Below are 23,833 nucleotides of genomic sequence, written 5' to 3'. Positions count from 1 at the left end.
ATATATATATATAAATACTAAAATAATATCATTTGATCAATATTTCTCACAATTTGAGGAGTTGCCCGGGTTACCCCTGACAACCCCCTGAGTCCGCCCCTGCTCATCACTGAGTTTAACTCTTTATGCTCTAACACTTTCTGCTCTTCCTAGACTAAGTGTTAGTTTTATTGGAAGAAGCTTAATTTTAGGTTAAAAACAGTAATTATGGGACGTAAACTAATAATTTAATAAAAAATATAATAATTTAGATTAAGTGTACCTAAAATGTTATATTTTTACTAACAGTTTTCATTGAATCTAAAATATTACAAAAATATAATATTTCAATTGTCATCTAAAAATGTTATAAATAATGTAATATTTTCAGTTTAATAAAAATATTAAAAAAATATAACATTTTAAGTTACATTTAACTTAAAATTTTATAATATTTTTAATTATACTTAAAATTATTATTTTTTAACCTTAAATTACTCTTTGTGCAGATATTCAACTACACTACTCCTTTTATTAACCGCTAAGGCAACTGGAAAAAGAGAGATTGCGTGGTGGGACAAAATAACTGTCCTCGTCATCGTGGCGTTCCATGTCTGACACGTGGAACCTGTGTTTTAGTTTCCTTCAGGCATGGAGATTCTGAGCTTGCTTCTAACATATGGGACCCGCCATACCTTTTGGCTTTGGAAGTAGAGTCAGTGAAAGTACGCCACGTGGACGACGGCATGCTGGGATAGGCAAGAATGGGGCCCACCGTCATGAATTTTGAGTGTAACTGTGTAGGGCACCATCGATGGTGGTAAATACATATGGTGTCAGTCATCCGTGACGAGATAAAGTATGGGGACTTGCATCAGCATCAACCCTTTGACTATAACTTAAATAAAATATAATTAAGTAAATTCAAATTAATAAAAAAAATGTTGAAACAAAATTGATACATGGAGGATATTACACATTATCGTTTTTCCTTTTATTACTTTTATTATTCATATTCAAAATTATAAATTAAAAGAAATTATATAGCTAAACACATTTAAATTTATATTTTTTATATATTATAATATCAATAAACTAACATCTCGTCAAATCTTAAATATATAAATAAATATGCACGTACATATTTGTCAGGAGGCTTGCCTTTCTTGCAGGATTCGTTATTTAAGAGTGACGTCATGATCTGAATCTTTGTCGGCTCTTATGGGTAACGTAGTAAGTTTTCCCTCTGAATCCTCTGGCTTTTACCCAAAAAGGTTAGCGTGGGGTGGTTCCTTTTATCCTCTATCCATATGGATGATGAAGGGGTCGTCCTTCAAAAGCAATCTAATCCGGACCGCACGTGGAAGACTGGTTGCAACTGATCTTGGTAGGGTCGGTAAACTATATCATTGTGTCAATTGAAATATTATTGTTTATGTTGCTTACCATTTGTTAGGTTTTAACCATACAGAAATGGTCGATAGGTCTTTGGAGCAATTGTTTTGCTAATTGAGTTGTTACCCACTTGCAAAAGAATCCAGATTCTTTGATTTAATTTATTTTTATTATTTTCCGCATTTTTTTTGAGAATTACTTAAGTATAAATAGACATTATTAATGCCACGTTTACTTAAGTATATTTGCATTAGGGTCTTGAAAGGTGTTAAAAGAGGAATTTTTTTGACCTCATCTGAATAAATTAGAATCCAGTCCATTATCTTTTTATCTATTAACAGTTCATGCATAATATTTTTTTTATTAAGTAGAGATATTATATTTTTTAAATTAAATATTGGGATTCAAATTTACACAAAATAAAACGAATTATATATCTTTAACCGATTAACCCATTAATAAATCTTTAACCTTTTAATCGATCGTCATATTTTAAATATATAAACTCATTCCTAAACATGAAAGTCAAACCCAAAATGAAAGGAAGAAAAAGCTTATATAACTAATAATCTATCTGGGCCTCATAATGGGCTTAAAACTCTTCATGCATCAGTTCCAGATTACCGTAGCAAACATAATCCCTAGAGCTCGTTTAGTTCACATGATATAAAATAATTTTTGAAAATAAGATTATCGAAATGTTACATTCCTTAATATATTACTGGAATGTTGTATTACCTTTTTTAATTTATTTGATAATAATGTAAGATTATAGTGGTTTGTTGAAATAATATAAGATAAGAAAAACATATGTTTTTACCAAATTATCCTTAAAATATATATTCTTTTTTAACAAGTTGACTTCTCAATATTATTATTATTTCTAATTTATATATTTTTAACAAAATTTGTAAACAAATAACTTAATATATAAAATTTTGTTTTTTTTATTTTGAAAATTTAGAAACATATTTACATTAGTATAATTATATGTTTATTTTTAGATACTAAGATATTGTGATATGTACATACTTACACTTGTGTAAGTATATGTTAACTGATACACTTTTTTTATTTTATTCATGTTATATATATGAATTGTACAAGGAAATATCATATCAAATTATTTGAAAAATTTAATAGAAAATTAAAAAATATATAATATAATTTTTTAATGAAAATCAATCCTAAAAAATAAGCGTAATAAAATACATATAAAAAATAAATTTTGAATCAAACACATACATAATAAATAATGAAAATAAAATAAAATTTTGATGTATTTTCATTTTATTTTATATACATCTTATTATTTTATAATAATTATTTAAAAAAATATGAAATCGTTAAAAAATAAATAAAATAAATTTATACTCACGTAATTACATACTAAAGGATCATTTCGGAGGAAATATATATATATATTACTCAAGGGCTATTATTGTCATAAGGGGAGAAAAATTTCTAAAACCGTATAAAAGATTGTGTCTTGTTTTTCTTGATTTCCAACTTCTTGACAGGCCGGATCTTTTTTGTTCGTAGTAACAATCTGAGCGCGCTCTGCATCAGAACCTGCTCAATATTGCGTTTCAACTTTCAAGGTTCTTGCAACTGAAGCCTGGTTTGCAACAAAATTGTAATGGATAAAAAAACTGACAAAAAAAGAGACAAAGATCTTTAAGAGTAAGCAAGAACAACAGGTGCAGAACAGGAATTATAATGGATACGACAGAGACAACAAACCGAAGTTAACTGAGATGGTTGATGGCAGTCGTTTCTGTTGAATCTTGACAATCCCTTTCGAGAGCCAATGCGAAGAATCGCTGTGAAAATTGGACTAGAATTCGGACACAGTTTACGGATCTCTTCAGCAAGGTTTACAGCCACAGCAAATACCTGTGGACGGTTCTTTTTTCTCGTGTGATGGTTTTCTTTTGAAAAATATCGGTGGTGCTGTGGCAGTAAACCTTGGGGAAGAGATTGGACAACCGTGCCTGGATTGAAGCCATCGGCAGCGGTTCTTCGATTGGCTCTCGAGAAGGAGAGTCGATTCGGATATAAGCTTTCCAGTTTCATGCAGCGTGATAGAGGTGGGAATGAGCGCCTGATCTTATAGGGTTTGCATGTTGGGAAAGAGAAGGATGATGCGGTGGTTTTTATATGCATGTGTGCATCGGTTTTTAACAGGTAGATCTTAGGTTTAGGGTTATTTCCTTTTACTTTCAAAGAATGCTTGTATTCCTTTATTTTTTTTCAAACTAAAGAATTTGGGCTCCATTCTCTCAAATTCGTTTGCAGATGTGACATTTTAAAATAATAATAATAATAATAATAATAATAATAATACAATAATGTAACAAAAAATTCATGTTAATTAATAAACATAAATTTATATGAATGAAACGACTTCAATGATAATTAGAAGAGTATTGTTATTTTTTGAGATTTTGAGTTTGAGCACCACACACGTGAATGAGATTCATTATTAAAGAGTTAAAGGTTTTTAGAACACATATCATCTTATATTCATTTTAAATTAAAAAAAATATTATAAATTTAATAAGAGAACTTAAATATTGGAATGGAAATCTCTTATCCGTTTTATACGTCTCTACTTGTACCCATAAATCTCACAAATGTACAAAGTTTACCATCTCAACAATTTTTATATTCGGTTAATTCCTTTTTATTTATTTATTTATTTGAGTAAAAATAGAGACCCAAAAAATTAAATATCAACAGAAATTTAACAATACATAAAAGATTTTTCTTGTCATAGAAAATTAAATTGGATAACAATGACATTCGTTGTTTTGTTTACTTTTCCTTTAACACTTGATAATAGAGAGGATTTTTAATCTTTTCTGTCATCTTGAGATTCTTAATCTTTCTCGTATAATATTCAAATTTTTGTAGTGAAAGAGATTCAAGTATCAACTAAAGACAAAATAATCACTTTTTCGTTGTTTAGTACCCATGCTTCTCATTTTTTATTTGAAAGGGTGAGAGAATTTTAGTCCAATGGTTTTCTTTACTTATCTTTTACGAATTTCAATTAGGTGGACGAGTGCGAAGATGCCTTTCTTGCACTAACTTATGTTAAAAATATTTATTTTTATTTTCACTTTGTTATATGTTGTACTTATAAAATTTATTTAAAATACTCCCACGATTCACAAGGTTAAAATCATCACCATCTCACTATCCACGTGAGTCCTACAACACATATAGTCCCCTTTATACTCGTCCCATGATCCATTTCGTATAATATATTTATAGGTATTGATTAAATGAATATAAACCATTTTTTATGAAAAAAAGTATGAAATACTTAGTGATATTATTCAAACTATCACTATTTTTGAAGAAAATAAAGTTGTCACAATCATTTAATTGATAAATAAAATTATTCAACTATGAGTTCAAAAAATTTAGAAAATATTCTTTTATATAATATCCAAAACATAAACAATGATGCAGGGCGATTGTGATAAGATTAATATAAGATCATAGTTATACCCAGGGATGGGTGTAGGAATTCAGGTCAGGGGTGCGAACTTTGAAGTTATGTTAAAAAATTTAGGAGGTGCGAAATTAGATAATCAATAAAAATATAAAGAAAAAACTTAAAATATAAGGAAATATAAATTTCTAGGGTTGCGACTGCACCCCAAGAATCGTCGATCCATCCTGATTATGCCTATCGTACCATAACGAGTATAATTTTTATTCTCATCTCCACTCTACTACTTACAAGTCTATATCCATCCCCATCTAATTAGATGTGCATTTTGGAACAACAACTGCATCCAGGCAAGATAACCCCCATCTAGTCAATAATGCCCATGACTTCATGAAAATCGAAAGAATGAGAATTCCAAGGCCAGAAACCGGTTGAATGAGCAACACTATCGTCATCACTCATCACCAATAAATCTAAAAGATTAAGTCTAGTTTTTCTTGATTGCCAACTTCTTGACAGGCCAAATCTTTTTCAATGCTCCGTTTCAACATTCATGGTTCTTGCAACAACAAAAAAAAGGTTCTTACAGTGGAAAGCCTGTTTTGCAACAAAATTGTAATGGATATAAAAACAGACAAAAAAGAGACGGATCTTCAAGAGTAAACAAGAACAATAACTGCAATTGATACGACAGGGGACAACAAACCCTCTTTATCTGAGATGGTTGATAGCGATCGTTTCTGTTGAATCTAGACAATCCCTTTCGAGAGCCAATGGAAGAACCGCTGTGAAAATTGGACTTGAATTCGGATCCAGTTTACGGATCGCTTCATCAAGATTTACAGCCACTGCAAATACCCGTGGACGATTCTTTATCTTGTGATGGTTTTCTTTTGTAAAATATCGGTGTTGCTGTGGCAGTAAACCATGGGGAAGAGATTGGACAACCGTGCCTGGATTGAAGCCATCGGCAGCAGTTCTTCAATTGGCACCCGGAAAGGAGAGTCGATTCGAATACAAGCGTTCCGGTTTCATGCATTGTGTTTTAGGTGGAATAGGCGCCTCCTCTTATAGGGTTTGCATGCATGTAGGAAAGAGATGGTTTATATGCATGTGTGCCTCGGTTTTAAACAGGTAGATCTTAGGTTTAGGGTTATTCCTTTAACTTTTTCAAGAATTTAATCCTTTTATTTTTCAAACTAAAAATTTTGGATTCAATTCTATTGAAATTCTTTTGGTAAATTTCCAGATTTGACGTTTTAAAATAAAAAATATTAATTATTTCACATACAAATGCTGAACTCAAATGTATAAATGTAAGGAGAAAAAATGTCAAACTCAAACATGACATGAAAGTTGCCCAAAGACATAATTTTCGGAATCACTGGCGATACTTAAAACAGGCCAGGATACAAGGCCGGGCCCTAGACCCATCTAATTTCAACTTCGCAGATTATATTTGAAGTTACGCTTTTCTGAGTATGATGACCAATATGAATATATGTTTGATACAAATATCATCTAGATTTTATTTTAAGTTTATTCATGTATTTAGAGGATTATTTTAGGTCATTGTTTCGTATCTATGTATGTATTGCCCCGGAACTCAGTTAATGGTTAAAGGAAGTGTATTTCTTATTGAGGTCTTGAGTTTGAGCAGTTGTGTTTGCAGGGTATGTGTACATTATTAATGATTAAAAAATTATAAATATATACTACTTTGTAATCACATCAGACTGCTAAAAAAACTAACAACAAAGAAAAATTATATATTGTCTCAAAATTTATCTAAGAAAAAGTTGAATATCAACATCTAAGAAAAATCATTTATGAATTGTAGGCTGTTCATTCATATACGTTGTTCATAAGTGAATCAATTCTCCATTTCATTTCACATCCTCAAATGTCCACCGACTTTGTTGGATTCTCTTTTGCCAAGTAGAGAGGATAAAGAAGATAATTCACACACACAAAAGAAAGAAATGAAAATAAAAGTGGAAATTCTCGTCACTTATCAACACATTTTGTCTCCAATTTATCACAATACCGAATAAAAAAATTAAATTATTTGTGTTTGGTACTAAATATATCAATTTTTTCTTTTAAAAGTTATATAAATATCACATAATTAAGATATTATAATAAATAAATTATTAAGTCGTCAAATATTAGATGAAATAATGACATTGTTTGATATAATAATAGTTTCAGTCTTCGAAACATATAGAATCTATCGATTTGATCTGTATTTGAAATAATTCAATAAATTTAACCTTCATATTTTAGAGTTTCATCATTTTAGTATTTATTCTTCTCTAAAATTATCGATTCTTTTATCCGATGGGCTCACTTGGTTTGACATTATCAAAAAAATACTTTTTTTGAATTTTCAAATATTAAAGAACAAAATTATTAAATTATTCCGAATTATATATAAATATGACAATAGAATGTATAAGTTTTAGAAACTAAAATATAATTATAGTAGCTAAATTAGACATCCATTTCTTTTTGAACAATGAATTGACATAGAATTCATCATATGATCTTAGTGGTTAAGAGGAATATTATTCTTTCGAAAATTTTTTGAATTTGAGTTGTTGCATTTGTCAGATGTGTGTGCGTTGTAAGATTAATTTGTTAGTGCATCTTTTAGTATGGATCAAGTCTAGAGATCTTGGGTGCATTTTTTTAATGAGGCTCACGTCAAGACTCCTTTTGCTATTAATAAAATATTTCGTTGAGCAAAAAAAAAAAAAACAATTGAATTGATAACAATAATATAATCATAAGCTAAGAAATTATTATGAACAATATAAACATAAACCTAAACTCAGACTAAATATTTTTTTTAAATAATCTGATGTGATAACAAGATATTATTTATTCAGAAGTTTCTTAATCAATTGATAATCACACACACTTTACAAACACACATGCAAAATCGAAATCTCATAACTATAATCTTGCCACATGAGCCAACTTCATAACTTAATATCTAAGCACTATGTGCATTAAATTGATTTAATTAATCCAAATATAAGTTAAGGATTTATTGTAAACTAAAATCAGAGAAATGAGATGATTCCAATTCATCCAAAACAACATGATAGTGAAAAGATCTGAATGATGGAAAATACATGAAGTTTGGATATGTTGACGTTGTTGGGGAATATTACTCGATTCATGACTTGAATACAAGAAGACGATGGTGGAGTTGTATCAAATCAAATCGAAACAAAGGCCAAAAAAAATGAAGCCATCATAACCATTGTTCCAAAGACCGAATAATAACATTGTGGGATGTTCCAAGTTCAAACCCCAAATCATTGTTATGAAAAAGACTGTCGTCAATGGCTGATGGTGGAAATTTCCCACACTTGATTCAATTATACAACCCATTTCCAGTGCTAACAGAAAGTGCATGAAAACAATGTCCACCAAATACGGCTTATATCACAACTTTCTAAATGGGTTCACAGAGTCGAACTTAAATATTAATAGTATCGGAGTTTAATTTTTTTTCTCAATTCCATTAAAAATTCTAATAAATTCATAAAATATTATCTATAGAGAATTCTTACGTATTATAATATAATATCTTCACCCGTTATAAATGGATTCATAAAACTATCTTCACCCATTATAATATAATATCGCTTGATATTGATGAATTCGTCTAAAGGGTTCTTAATTGAACTGATGACATCAACATACATAATGAAATATATAATTACAACAGATCGAATATTGGTTCAAAAGAAAATATTTATTAAAATAAATAAATTTGATACGATTCATAAACAATCTCATACGTTCAAGGAGCTAGCAAAAAATTAACTGATGAACAAAGATTATAATGACCCATATTTTCCCTCCTTACCTATGATGTGTATCACATCCAACTTCTAGATTATAATACCTTAACAAACTATCCTACAATATCGACATCCCACGAAATCTATCATCAGATTTGGTCAATAAATCTATAGATTATGCTTCACACAATCTGATTCATGTGGCATAGGCTACTTTCATCAGAGAAAATTAAATATAGTTTATTGTATTATTAGTTTAACGGCACGAACAAGTCTTGATCGTAAAATAACTCAAACACAAAATTAATCTATAATTTAATTCATTTAATTTTATTATATATAAGATTCAAATTTTGATATTCATAACATTTTTATCATTTAATTTTATTATATATAATATTTTTTATCATTAGACTGTTGTTTCGATTGCAATAAGCAAAAGAAAGTGGTAGAGGTTTGGCACCACCGGTGGGATGTCAAAGCAAATCAAGAGCTAAAAGATTTCATTTGAGTTTAATAACAATGGGGTTGTTTTCATGAACTGTTAACCTGTTGTAGGGTGTAGATAGATGGTCTTAATATTGTTTTTTTTTTAAGAAAAAAAGGAAATAAAAAGTGAAAAAGTGGCTAAGCTAGGCTTTGCTTTTTTCCTAAGATAACACGAGAAAAGAGAGTTTCAAAAGACTAACATTGAGGTTGACCCAACTTAGTAGTGCAGCTTGTTGGATTTAAGGTGTACAAAAAAGCATGTTTAATCACCAACATCACTCGATTAGGCTTTGAGAATTTTCTAATTCAATATTAACTTTGGTTGTGCCCTTGAGCTAATTAAGACCCACAAGGAACCATTAATATTGGATCATACTCAATCGATTTTTTAAAAAAAAAACAATTATTGTATTGATATCAATTGAATTAATATTTTATTGATTGTATCGTCGATACTAATCATAAATAAAAGTTTGGCAGCTCTTTGAAAATGTCACAATTTACTGGATTTAAAGGTCAATTTCAATTAAAAGAAAATAAAATGAATTTATAGTTGGGGTGAATGGAAATTAACGTGAGGAACTTATGGCTTGTTTATGTGGTCCAACCTTTGCCACCAAAAAAGTTTAAAATGAATTTTAATTAATCTAGGTATGCCAAAATGACAGCATGGTCCTTGTCATTTGGACCATCATGCTCCCCCTCTTCTATTGTAAATGGAAAAGACGTGAGGGAAAATTGTTTAGTAAAAGCCATTAACGACAAATAAAAAATGGAGGCAGAATTTGTTCTTCTTAATTGCCAAATACATGAATACAGAAGTATGCCATTCGAATTGACAAAGCAATCACGTTATTATATAGGACGAAAATACCCCTTATCTCAAAGGGGGGAATGAAAATGTTAATGCCTGCGGCGCTAATTATGGTGAAATTTGTGAAAATTATACAAATAAGGAATTTTTTTTAAAAAAATAAATTAAAATAATAAAATATAAAAAATATTAAATTCAAATTTAATTATTTTTAAAATTAAAATTTATAGTCAAATTATCGAGTATCATTTGGTTTAATATAATAAAATACAAAATTTTAAATTAGATGAAAAGTTTGAATCATGACGTAATAAATATGTTAATATTATTTATATACTTATAACTATATTGAAATAGTTTATTGTTTTTAGATATGAATTGGAGATGAGATAGTTTAAATTTGTACCATTAATTAAAATAACTTGTAATGAAAGTTAATGGTTTAAGCTTTAAACAACTAATTCCCTTTTTCGCACTTAAATATTAATTAAATTGATGGGTTGTGAAAAGCTATCCTAAATAAATTATGATGGTAAGTCTCGGATTCTCTTGTCTCAAAGTTTTAATTAACTAATCATTTTTATTTGTTTTAGTACCATCAAGGTATTCAATATAAATTTTAGTTTTATTGTTGTAATTCTTTAATGCCGTAATTACTAATTACGTCTGAATTTTATAAATTATATATTTTTAATAGTTTTTTAATAAATCTAAGGTGAATATAATGTAGTATCTATTTAAACAATTTCAACAATTTGATAATGAACACTCATACCCATGATATATGTGATGCTCGAACCCAAAATCTCAAAGAATATCAACAAATCTCTTAATTATTGAAATTGTTTGGTTCACCCAATAAATTAATAGTTAAGTAATTAAAAAATTTAAACATATACTATTTATAAATCTCATACTATTTAAAAAAACTAGTAATTAATATTATAGAAATTTTATCATATTCATGAATGTATTCCGTGTCATGAAGTATTTAACATTTAAGATTTTACAAGTAAGGCATCTCTTATAAAAAATATAAAAATTAAATTATATATATAATTATTCAAAATTAAAATTTTATACATTTAATTAAAATTAGTATGTAATTTTAATATTTATCTTCATTTCATCACTATAATATACTTATAATTTCTTAATTAAAATTTATTATTATTTTTCTCTCAATTTATTTGTTTCACCTGAAAATTGACTCTTTAGTGATTGAAATGGGCTTCCTCGCCCATGTAGGGTGTTGGAAAAAAAATTTCTCATATAGGGCTCTAACCAAATTATTTATTGAACTGAGGTGTTTGCTACAGTGACCTTATTGGTCGCCTAGTGCTCCTTGCGACAAAGCCTCCTTGTTGCAATAATTCTTCTCTCTTCCCTCGCTGTTGCAGCTCTTCTCTCGCATGCAACCATGAAGGTCGTCGTGTGCTCCTGGAGACCTATGGAGGTTACTGTAGCAATCACCATACTTAAGCAAATAATTGTTCGACTACACCATGTGAAGAAAATTTTCCCCATTGCATTATTCTACCACTTTTGCGGATTGAAATGTTTCATTCATTTTAATTAAATCATTTTTACTTCTAATTTTGTTGCCAAAATTATATTGGATGCATAATGCATTGACTTATATATATAACTGTAGCATTGAATGTTGACATATAAAATCTTCAATTTTGTTTTTGAATAGTTATCTCTTCATTATACATTTGCACTGTAAAATGAAATTCTTAGCATTGATGTTTACATTTTTTTTTTCACATTAAATTAAAGGGAAGTGGCAGACAATGTATGTCTACAGGCTCATAAAGACAACCAAGGCATTCAAACTTAAGCTGATGCCATTAACTTTTTTTTAAAAACTCATTAAACTTTTAAAATTTAATAATTAATATTTAAAATAAATATTATATTATAACTATTTCAAATTATTTAAAATAAAATTGATTAATAAGATAATAAATGCTTTAAAATGTATCCCAAAAATTAAATACATATAAAGGTATTTTTATTCTCAATCATTCGAAAATTTAATATCAATTATATATAAAGGATAAATTTATTATACAATTAAATAAGTATAATTCTCTAGATTATAAATTTATAATTATAAATTGTACTGTATAATCTTATAATTGTATAGTAATTGAATTTATTGAGTTCAATGGTAAAAGGAAGTATTATTATTCTAAAAAGATTTGAGTTTGAATAATAATATTTATAGGATATATGTGTGTTCTCAGTAATTAAAAAACGTTTAAACATATGTTATATTGTAATAATTCTAAATTATTAATAAAATAATAATTAAACATGGTATTGCATGCTTTTATAATTTTAAAAATAAAACATATTTTTAATTTAATTTTAAATTACTTTTTAAAAAATATTGATTTTTATTTTAAAGTAATCCAGTTTATTTACTATTTACTACGCACTTATAGGCTTAGAATTATGGCTTAATATCCAAATAAGTGCCCGAACTATACTCTTTTTTTGAATAGGTTCCTACAATATTTTTTAGTTCATTTAGGTGTCTATCGTTAAAAACGTTTCCATTTCAGGTTCATGGGCCGTCAACGGCGTTAATTTCTTCCGTTAAATGACACATGACACAATCTGACAATTTTAAAAATATACATATAAAATAAAAAATAAATTATATATATTTTAAAAAGAAAACTCATACATATTGAAATAACCCCAAAGCTTTGAAAACCTTCATTTCAACCCCTAAACCCACGTCGATCGCCACTCTTTGCCGTCGACGAAGCTCCACCTGACCTCACCTCCCCCGACAACCAAAACCCCTTTGAAATCGTGACTGATCCATGATCGATCGACAACTGTCGGAACCATCTTTCGGTTGGGTCCGAAATTGGACTTCGACTTGAATGAATTGGGTTAGAGTCACCACCGATCATTTTAAAACAATATTTAGGTAGATCGGACACCATCTTACCGGAAACCATAATATTTGAAGGACCAATAGGAAAGCTTACCTAAAGCTATTGGTCACGTGGGTTTCCCAAAACTAAATGAATCAAGCTATTAAAACATGGTCCCCTTTCAGCTTTGTTATTTCTCCATTCCTTCTCTTTTTCCTGCTTCTGGAGACAAATTCTTGTTGGTCAAAGTTCAATAGCACTTTGTCCCCATTCGATTCATCATCATCGAAGCCGAAATTCCAAACATTATAGACCTCGGATCGCCAAGCGGCCTTCCCCCAACCTTGTTCTTCAACCGATTTGAATTTCTGGTATTTTACTCTGTGGAATATCTCTCTTGGAAATGGTCCATGCAAGCTACAAGAACTGAGTCGTAAGAAATCAAATTTGAAAGTCGAGCAAGGAATTTCGGAACCACAGCATATAAGTTATTCTCATGTATGCCAAGCTCGGTCAAATTCACTGCAATGAACTCCAAGCTTTGGTCGCTGATTTCGGGTTGAGTGGCGTGTGTGTGAGTTTTTTTTAGCTCAGTTGGCTACTGTTTCGTAAGAGAGATGATTAGCAGTGTTTTGAGCTTCTCCCCTCGGTTTCCCTTTTTCTTCTTCGTATGTTGTAGATCGTTATTTATAGCTTAATAAAATGCGATTTTTAGGGTTCTAATGGGACTCAAATGCTTTTGTTGGTTGTTTGTCGTCGTTGCCAAGAGATCGTCGGAAAGCTCGGGGATGGTTGACCACGGAAATCAGCTGGTGGTTCCCTCTTGCACGTTGGCTGCGGCGTGGCTGGGATGTAGTTTTAATGGCAGTTGGAATTTGACGAGGCACGTGTGGACCTCTGTTGGGTCTTACATTGTATATAGGCTTTTGGACATGACTTATTTCTAATATATTAAACCTGGTACAAAAATAAAATATGTAGTATAAATGCATGTAGTATATTAAATATGAAATATAAATTCATTATATAACAGTAATAAAAATTGAATCGAGCCGGACGAAAATTGGTATTCACATCTGCCCCTCTTTGTCCATTTTCGTGAAACAAAGAATAGGACAAAAACAAAAGGACACATTTTCGTTCGGTGGGGTCTAATATTTCAAGTAAGAATAACTCCCTGACGAGTTGAGTTACAAATGGCCCCTCCGTCGCGAAGTTGAGTCCATCTTGAAATGATATGTAATTGAAGCCGTAATTTAGAATTTGAATCGGAATATGGTTTATCGTTGCTAAATTGTAATCAACTTCGGTCCTATTCTTGGTTTAAAAATTCGACTGGAAAATAGTTCCTTGACTCCACCATGTGGTTAATAGGCCCTCGAGCTGAATGAAATCAAACTCGTAAGGTTTGGTGTTTCAAGAGAAACATGTTCACAGGTTTTTTTTGTGTTTCAAGAGAAATTGTCTCAAGGGAGGCAATTTTATTTCAAGAGAAACATATTCAAAGATTGGTGTTTCAAGAGAAACTGTCTCAAGAGAGACAAAACTTTGTTTCAAGGGAAACTGTCTCTAGATAGACAAAATTTGTTTCAAGAAAAACTGTCTCAAGAGAGACAAAACTTAGTTCCAAAAGAAACCGTCTCAAGGGAGATGAAATTTGTTTCAAGGAAAACATATTCAAAGATTTTGTTTCAAGGGAAACTGTCTCGGGAGAGACAAAATTTGTTTCAAGGGAAACTATCTCAAGAGAGACAAAATTTCTTTCAAAAGAGACAAAAATTGTTTCAAGAGAAACTGTCTCAAGAGAGACAAAGACAATTTTGTTTCAAGAGAAACTGTCTCAAGAGAGACAAAACTTTGTTTCAAGAGAAACCGTCTCAAGGGAGACAAAATTTGTTTCAAGAGAAAACATATTCAAAGATTTTGTTTCAAGGGAAACTGTCTAAAGAGAGACAAAATTTGTTTCAAGGGAAACTGACTCAAGAGAGATAAAATTTGTTTAAAGGGAAACTGTCTCAAGAGAGACAAAAATTTTTTCAAGAGAAATTGTTTCAAGAGAGACAAAGAAAAAATTTGTTTCAAGAGAAACTGTCTCAAGAGAGAGAAAACTTAGTTCCAAAAGAATCTGTCTCAAGGGAGACGAAATTTGTTTAATGTAAAACATATCCAAAGATTTTGTTTCAAGGGAAACTGTCTCAAGAGAGACAAAATTTGTTTCAAGAGAAACTGTCTCAAGAGAGACAAAATCTTCTATTTTGAAGGAAACTATCTCAAGCTAGATAAAATCTTTTGTTTCGAGGGAAACTATCTCAAGTGAGATAAAATCTTCTTTAAAAAAAGTCTTGAGTGAAATGAAATGCCTTCTTTCGAGTGAAAACGGTCTCAAACGAGACAAATCTTGTTTTAAGAAAAACAATCTAGAGTGAAATAAATATTCTTTCGAGTAAATCAGTCTCAAGTGAGACAAAGTCTGTTTTAAGAAAAACAATCTTAAGTGAGATAAATCATCTGCATTAAATGAGACAGTCTCAAGCGAGACAAAATTTTTATTGGAAATGTTGAATCTGAAGATGAATGTCGATCTTTAAATATGTCGAGTTGGTTAAGGTGTAGCTTCTTGCTGCTGAGTTAAGCAACCACCATTAATCATTAAAGGTACTTTTGAATCGAGAATCCTTCGTCTTGAAGTCGAAACTTGACTCTAAAATCTGCAAAAATTATGTATGTCATAAATGTGATGCTCTTAAGTATGCCTAATATGCATGCAACATGAATTAGGATGGAGCCTCATTTTTGTCTGCTAATCTGGTCCTTGGGATCGATCGTGCCCTATTTTCTTCTCGGGTTGCAACCTTTCATATTTGAGACTATCATGTTTGAATTTTTTTTCCTTTCTCTTATTTAGGAGGAAAAAAGGATATGAAAATAGAAGGATTCTGTAAAACATTGCCCCTTAATTCAGGCTCGCAATCAAATCGAATCAAGTCATAAACATGAGTTCAAAGAATATCAAAGGAATCAATATTTCTTTTAATGCTTTCAGAGTTATAGTTTTTTGACAAATATTCAAGTGAATGAGTTGGCTTTAGGTTGACCTAAGGTTTCAGGCATAAAAAAAATGTCATTTTTTCGGTTATTGCAACATGTTTTTTCTTTGGCTTGACACTTTAATTTGATACGGACAAAATGACGCAACTGACATTATAAATTACTAGACCTTCTATTTTGGTTCTCTGAAATCTTCCATTTGTTCAAGCTTTGTAGAATCCTCTAACAAAGGTAGTGCGAAAATATCAGTCTACAAATGAAATCCCTGAGTGCTCGTGTGAAATTGACTATAACAGGTGTTCCTTAACTCCCTTAGTTCATTTTTACCGCAACTCCTTATTTAAATTTACCATTGTCTGGCTAGCTGAATTCATAAAGCCGGGACATTTAACCAATTGTTTTAGAGGGACATCTTAATATCATTGTATAGATATTATAATCACCTTTATCAGGCTAACTGAATATTATCCATAAAGTCGGGGCGTTTAACCAATTGCTCTAGAGGGACAACTCAAGCTTTATTGTATATTATAATCACCTTTATCATGCTAGCTGAATCTTATTCATAAAGCCAGGGCGTTTAACCAATTGCTCTAGAGGGACAACTCAAGCTTTATTGTATATATATAATATTATAATTTGGGTATACGGGTCCAATTTCTTAAGTTTGTCAAGAAGAACCTGTTATAGTCTAGGTGAAAGTCAAGGAATCTCATATTTAGAGTTCAATTTTCAAGCAACTTACCCAAACTAGATTCACCTACTCGACTATTACATCTGTGAAGATCATGATCATCACTGAACGTCTTCAATAAAAGTATAGTAATGTCGTATGCAAAAGATGCCCCATGTTGTCCGCACTTATGCACATCTAAATACCAAGCCTCTTTTTATTATCTCATGAGAGGAAAAAGGCTATATTGGTTATTTGCAAGAAAAGGGTATGGTGTTCAAGTGTGTTTTTGGGGTAAAATCAAATGTCATTATTTTTTAGTCATGTCATAATGTCAAAGATTTGTAACTCCGATCATTTACAGAGTTTTTGAATTCAGTTGATATTCAAATAACTTCAAGTTATAAAATTGGTTCAATATTCAATGTAAGTTCATCCAAATATCCTTATAAAATGAAAGTTCAGAAAACAAATTACAAAGAAGAATATGAAAAAGTTCGCAAAACAAAATCAAACAGGATGTTGCAAAATGGAATAAGGCATCATTAGGATGCCCCACTTGCCCAATGAGCATTCACTTGATTCAAACCAGACAATCGTAAAATAATCTGGTCAACCAATAAGTTCTGGTTCCTAGTGATGGAATCCAAGGTACTTTGTTGATTTCGATTTATTTTCTTCCAGCTCCTTCTGTAATCTTAGCATGATCTCTTCAAGTTGAGCAATCTTGGCTTCTATTTTCCTTTGTGCGAGTGTTGTGAGGATGACATGTGTCCGAAGCTTGTGGTGGTATGTCCAGTGTTTTTACCCCTTTGTTTATGAAAATCTCTTGTTAGTTCGTGTGTATGCAATGAAAAAAGAAAAATTATGCGAAATATACAAGAATGCATAATGCATGCAATGTTTGAGGCCTTGATCCAAAAATGTGTCTGTTATTATAAATAATCCTCATTGGGGACAAAAGTGTTACGTCTTAGGAGACAAAAACATTTTAAAGGTATAGACCCCGGAAAACTTTGGACTGATTGATTCGCCTTCAGCCTTTTTCTGTTGCTGGTTGAATGTCCTATCGAACTGTTCTGGCTTATCTGGCTAAACTGTACAAGTGACGAGTTGTTTACTCCAAAAAGTCTCGAATGACTACATCTTCGGCTTTCACTCTCTGTTGAGCCCGTTCCGAACGAAAGTGACATTGGAGCCCTCCATTGATAGAAAATATTCAAAGTTTAACTGCTTGTTTCTTGAATTTGTCGATAATGGCATGTTGTCTGTGAAGGGAATCTCCAAGTTAATTTTTTTCTTCTTTTCCCTGCAACCTTTGTCAGCTCGAAAAGACAACTTTTTGTGTGCAGAGTGTAAATCCTGATCCATCCTTAGTATTCTGACCATAGCTTCTGAGCTTTTCATCTCTTTGTATTATAACCCCTTTATCCATTAATGCAGATTATTTACGTTTAACGAACACGTTTTTTGTGGATCAACACATCTTTTGAAGAAATGATGCAAAAGATGAAAATAAAATAGAAGATAACAAAACTAAAAAGAGTTAGTTAGGTGAAAATAATAAAAAACAATCATGCAAATAAAAGTCTTACCCCACATGATATCTACCCCACATGCTTATTATTCCTACCCGGACATGATCTCTATCCTGCATGCTAATTTCAAACAAATTCTAACCGCATATTTGTCTAGTTCGTATGCTTTGAACAGAAAGTAAAGTAATAAATAATTTAGGCATCTTAGAGTTTGAAATGAGGTTTTGGGGTGGGTTCTAATTCCCTGTAGTCTCCCGGTTTAGGTTCTAAAAAGGTACTCGAGTTCTCCTTGCTGGTGCCCCCATGGGCTTGTCAGACCTTAGTCCTAAGCCCATTACAAGCTTGTGTGGACTAAGTTAAACTCGAGAGAAAACATTCCCTTATGCCCATACGGAGAATAAATTCACACAAAGACATAAGGTATATGAATCCCGAAGGTTACTTACTAGGTCGGCCCATACGGAGAATAAATTCACACGAAGGCGTCGCTTTCACCCTCACTTAAAAAGGGTTTGGAGCTCGGGTATAGAGCCTGAGATGGAAACTTTTTCAAAAATCTGAAATCATTGAAGAAACGTTAGTACAACTATTTCTTGAAAAAAAATCAAAGATAAATAATTGGAATCGAATAAATAAATTAAAATTAAATTTTATTATTTTCGCATAAAAAGATAATCAAAAATTAATTTTGGCCTGACTCACTTACCTATCCCCAGCGGAGTCGCCAACCTATCGGAACCATCTTTCGGTTGGGTCCAGAATTGGACTTCAACTTGAATGAATTGGGTTAGAGTCACCACCGATCATTTTAAAACAATAATTAGGTAGATCAGACACCATCTTACCTGATCTGCGTTTTACCAGAAACGTGTTGGGTTCGGGAGTCGGTTACGGTCAAAGAAGGATTAACACCCTTGAACTGCCCTTTCTATACTAATTAATTTACCGGTTATCTTTAATTGCGAAAATTTAAAATTTAAATTAAAAATTTAAAAACCCGATTCGACTTACTTACCTCTGATTAGTTGAAATTACTACTAAAAATTATGTTAGATAAAAAAAAAAGTAAATCTTAATGGAAATGTACAAAGTCTAGAGGGCCTTGAGAAGATTTTAGCAATAATATTTGAAGGACCAATAGGAGAGTTTACCCAAAGCTATTGGTCACGTGGGTTTCCCAAGACTAAATGAATCAAGCTATTAAAACATGGTCCCCTTTCTCCTTTGTTATTTCTCCATTCCTTCTCTCTCTTCTGTTTCTGGAGACAAATTCTTGTTGGTCAAAGTTCAATAGCACTTTGTCCCCATTAGATTCATCATCATCGAAGCCGAAACTTCAAACATTAGAGACCTCGCATCGCCAGGCGGCCTTCCCCAACCTTGTTCTTGAACTGGTTCGAATTTCTGGTATTTTACTCTGTGGAATGTCTCTCTTGGAAATGGTCCATGCAAGCTACAAGAACTGAGTCGTAAGAAATCAAATTTGAAATCGAGCAAGGAATTTCAGAACCACAAAATATAAGTTATTCTCCTGTATGCCAAGCTCGGTCAAATTCACTGCAAGGAACTCTAAGCTTTAGTCGCTGATTTCGGGTTGAGTGGCGTGTGTGAGAGTTTTTTTTAGCTCAGTTGGCTACTGTTTCGAAAGAGAGATGATTAGCAGTGTTTTGAGCTTCCCCCCTTGGTTTCCCTTTTTCTTCTTCGTGTGTTGTAGATCGTTATTTATATCTTAATAAAATGCGATTTTTAGAGTTCTAATGGGACTCAAATGCTTCGGTTGGTTGTTTGTCGTCGTTGTCGAGAGATCGCCGGAAAGCTCGGGGATGATTGACAGCGAAAATTGACTGGTGGTTCCCTCTTGCACGTTGGCTGCGGTGTGGCTGGGATGTGGCTTTAATGTCAGCTGGAATTTGACAAGGCACGTGTGGATATAAATTCATTATATAACAGTAATAAAAATTGAATTGAGCCGGACGAAAATTGGTGTTCACAACAACAAATTGATGTTTTATATCGTGTGAGCCCTAAGATGAAAATCGCAATCACACGTGATTTCAACGGTCAATTTACGACAACTACGACGACTTATAACTAGGATGATGACAGAAATTACGTCGACGACGGTGGTCGTGGTCAAAAAAGACGTCGACCGACGGGTTAGTGTTAGGATTTAGAGATTTCGAAGCTTTTTTGTAATTTAAAAGAAATTAAGTTTTTTAGTAAATATAATAATATATTTAATAAAATTCAAAATTACGAGATTTTGACATGTGTCACTTAATGGATAAAACTAATGACACATACGGTCCGTACATATAAGATGTCACGTTTGTAATGTTAGACACCTAAATTATCTAAAAAAACACTATAAACATCTATTCTGAAAAAATAATATAGTTTTGACGGTTATTTGGATATTAAGAGTAGAATTATGTATCCTGTATCCTTTATATTCATCACAATCTTACACAAATTAAGTTTTCCTTGGAGCGACGCCGACTCCATCCCCGACGACGACGTCTCCACTATATCCCAATCCCTCGACCTCCAAGGCACCATCGAAAGCTGCGGAATTATGGGCTTAGCCGGTAAAGATTTCGGCGGTATTTACACCGTTAAGCCCTTAGGTTTGATTAAACCTTCTGGGACCGAGGATATAGCTCGGGTTATCAAGGCCGCGTCGCGGACTTCCCATCTGACAGTTGCAGCGAGGGGTAACGGACACTCCATCAACGGTCAGGCGATGGCCGACGGTGGACTAGTGATAGACATGCGGTCGACTGAGGAAAACCATTTCAAGCTGTTGACAATCGACGGCTCTCCTTATATCGACGTCTCCGGCGGGGCATTATGGGAAGACGTCTTGAAACGGTGCGTTTCGATGTTCCGTCTGGCTCCTCGGTCGTGGACAGATTATCTCAGCTTGACGGTGGGCGGGACATTATCTAACGCCGGCGTTAGTGGACAAACGTTCCGTTATGGCCCCCAAACGTCAAATGTAACGGAATTAGAAGTTGTAACTGGTAAAGGCGAAATAATTGTTTGCTCCGAAACCCAAAACTCCGAACTATTTTTCGGAGCCCTTGGCGGGCTCGGTCAGTTCGGTATTATAACCCGAGCAAGGGTCAAGCTTCAACCCGCACCGGACATGGTGGGTTATTCTATTAGTACATTTTTAAATACATCACTGACACGATTACGCTACGTAATTTAGTGTTTATTTTAAGGTAGATTTTGTTTTTTGTTTTCTTTGGTTAGGTAAGACGGATAAGGATAGTGTACTCTGAGTTTGAAGAATTCACTCGGGATTCCGAGTTTCTGGTGACTCGGGAAGAAGGTGCTTCGTTCGATTACGTGGAAGGGTTCGTGCTCTCCAACAGTGACGACCCAATCAACGGTTGGCCATCCGTAACATTGGACCCAGACCACGAGTTCAACCCGGCTCATATCCCTCAAACCGCCGGCTCAGTGCTCTACTGCCTCGAAGTTGCTCTCCATTACAGCCACAGCGATCACGCTTCAACAGTAGATGCGGTAACAATTCCTTTCGGTTAATAATCCCCTGCATCACGTTTTAACATATCAAGACAGAACCTTGTTTTCGTAGACGTCAACGACATTTTAGATTAAAAATTTGAGCCTTTAGCCGGAATTGTAAACTGCGAGTCCCCAGCCGTAAGAGTCGAGAAATCAAAGCAACCATCAGCGGTTACTGTCGATCTCCACCGTAACAAGAACCAAAAAGAGTTCCATTAGTTAAACGTCAATATTTATTAATTTTTGAAAATAATATTAACATCTGAATAATTTATTTATTATTATATCGTTGAATTGTTGAAAGTTGAAAACTGACCATACAGTAGATATCTTCTATTGGATTTTCTGACACAAAAATAAAAGCTGTTGAAAGTGCCCATTCTATTGGGGTTTAATTACCAGACTATGACGCCACTGTCCTTTCTCTCGTATTTTCCGGGGTTCGGTCACTTTCGTGTAATCGGGATTTTGTCGAGATTAAAATGGTAACGTTTCAGCAGTATATCTTATATCCCTGCTTATCGTTAAGATTTCAGCTGAAATTTTGGTCACCATTGTTCCGCAAAGGTCCAAAAAGTCCACCATCTCCTGTAATCTGAAATTTTGTTAAATGACTTCATTGCCACTGATTTTTTACCACTGACCGGTGCAGGCCGTGAATGGACTTCTTGAACGGCTAGGATTCATCCGACGGTTGAAGTTCCAGGTGAATGTGAGTTACTTAGAGTTTTTATTGCGTGTGAAACAAGTAGAGGAACACGCAAGGGCCAATGGCATTTGGGACAGCCCTCACCCTTGGCTGAACATCTTTGTATCCAAATCAAGCATCGTTGAATTCGATCGGACGGTTTTTAGGAAGATGTTGAAAGATGGAGTCGGTGGGCCCATGTTGATCTACCCTCTTTTGCGAAGCAAGTAAGTCCCCCCTCCAAACTGCATGTCTGTCTCGTGTGTGATGACAAGGATCTCAGCACGAGCTACTTGTACTACAATCTTATTCTGAGTTCAATTGTACTGGAACACATCCTTATTTGAGGAATAGTGTTAAAAGTTAACATCATGTTAGGTGTTTGGTGAATCGATGGTATGTTAGCGTATAAGCGAACGTAGAGTTAAAAAAAACTAGGTGCTTTGTGGACAAAGATACGTAGTGGGGCCCACTCCTGTAAAAAAAAAATACTGTCCGGATTGTTTCAAATTCAGACAACGGTGTTTGGTACTTTGGTTATCTACCATTGTTATTTTTTGGAAAATGAGATTTTCCAAGTGAGGTAATTTTCAGAGTCATTCCTTTGCCATTTGAGAAAACGACAAACAAATTTATTTGCCAACTAAGCTATGATGACACCATAATTTGTCTGGGCTACAGCAACTAACCTTTTTTCTGGACGAATTTACCCCAATCTAATTAGTCAATCCGAATTTAGCTATTTTGAATGATTCTAATTTGAGTATTAAATGACTTAAATCGAATATGTATTCTTATGAATATAAATGTTTCGTTTACAATTGTTTGTATATTTGTTGTTTAGGTGGGATGAGCGGACATCGGTGGTGCTTCCGGAAGGTGAAATATTCTACATCGTGGCGTTGCTCCGGTTTGTTCCGCAGGGGCCATCGGTTGAAAAATTGGTGGCACAAAACCATGAGATCGTCAAGTGGTGCAACAAGGAGGGTTTGGATTTCAAGCTGTACCTCCCTCACTACCAGTCAAATGAGGATTGGAAACGTCATTTTAGGAATCATTGGTCCAGATTTGTAGAGAGGAAGTTCAGTTTTGATCCGATGGCTATCCTAGCACCTGGACAAAGAATTTTTAAAAGGACCCATGTCAATCTTAATTAGTAGTCTCAATTCCCATCATTTTTTCTGCATATGAAATATTATCATTCCCATTTATTTGGTGGGCCAGCTCAAGCTTATCTGCATTTGGTTGATAATCAATGATTGAAGGGAAATACGTTGATTCATTAATATCTATAATTCATGTTTTTTTTTTTTTTCAAAAGCCAAAAACAAAAGAAGAGCTGGCATTTTTCTACTAACAAATTATTTGACTAACATGGTCTTACACTGATTAGTGTGGAGAATAAGTTGCCATTAGCTCTAAAGTCCACACAAGTATAATTATTACAGGATAACTTTTTTTAGAAATAAAATTCATATAACACTAAATCAGTCT

At 32.7% G+C, this 23,833-nt stretch overlaps 1 protein-coding gene across 1 annotated transcript; it reads left to right on the top strand.

Annotated features, from left to right (window-relative positions):
• Positions 1-20,545: 20,545 nt before the first annotated feature.
• Positions 20,546-23,526, top strand: LOC120117809 (cytokinin dehydrogenase 7-like). The gene is made up of 4 exons (XM_039138012.1): positions 20,546-21,265; positions 21,373-21,648; positions 22,304-22,566; positions 23,184-23,526. The coding sequence occupies exons 1-4, from the start codon at positions 20,546-20,548 to the stop codon at positions 23,494-23,496; spliced, it is 1,572 nt and encodes a 523-aa protein (XP_038993943.1). The 3' UTR covers positions 23,497-23,526.
• Positions 23,527-23,833: the final 307 nt, after the last annotated feature.

This window comes from Hibiscus syriacus, unplaced genomic scaffold (genome assembly GCF_006381635.1).
Source record: "Hibiscus syriacus cultivar Baekdansim isolate YM2019G1 unplaced genomic scaffold, ASM638163v2 tig00110321_pilon, whole genome shotgun sequence".
Classification (NCBI taxonomy): domain Eukaryota; kingdom Viridiplantae; phylum Streptophyta; class Magnoliopsida; order Malvales; family Malvaceae; genus Hibiscus; species Hibiscus syriacus.
This window is presented reverse-complemented; position numbering and strand designations above follow the sequence as displayed.

Excerpts from the sequence above, each read along its gene's own strand:
- LOC120117809 (XM_039138012.1), top strand. The coding sequence starts at position 20,546 with ATGTATCCTGTATCCTTTATATTCATCACAATCTTACACAAATTAAGT. Across the intron at positions 21,649-22,303 it reads ACGCTTCAACAGTAGATGCG|GCCGTGAATGGACTTCTTGA; the intron begins GTAACAATTCCT and ends TGACCGGTGCAG. Across the intron at positions 22,567-23,183 it reads TACCCTCTTTTGCGAAGCAA|GTGGGATGAGCGGACATCGG; the intron begins GTAAGTCCCCCC and ends TTTGTTGTTTAG.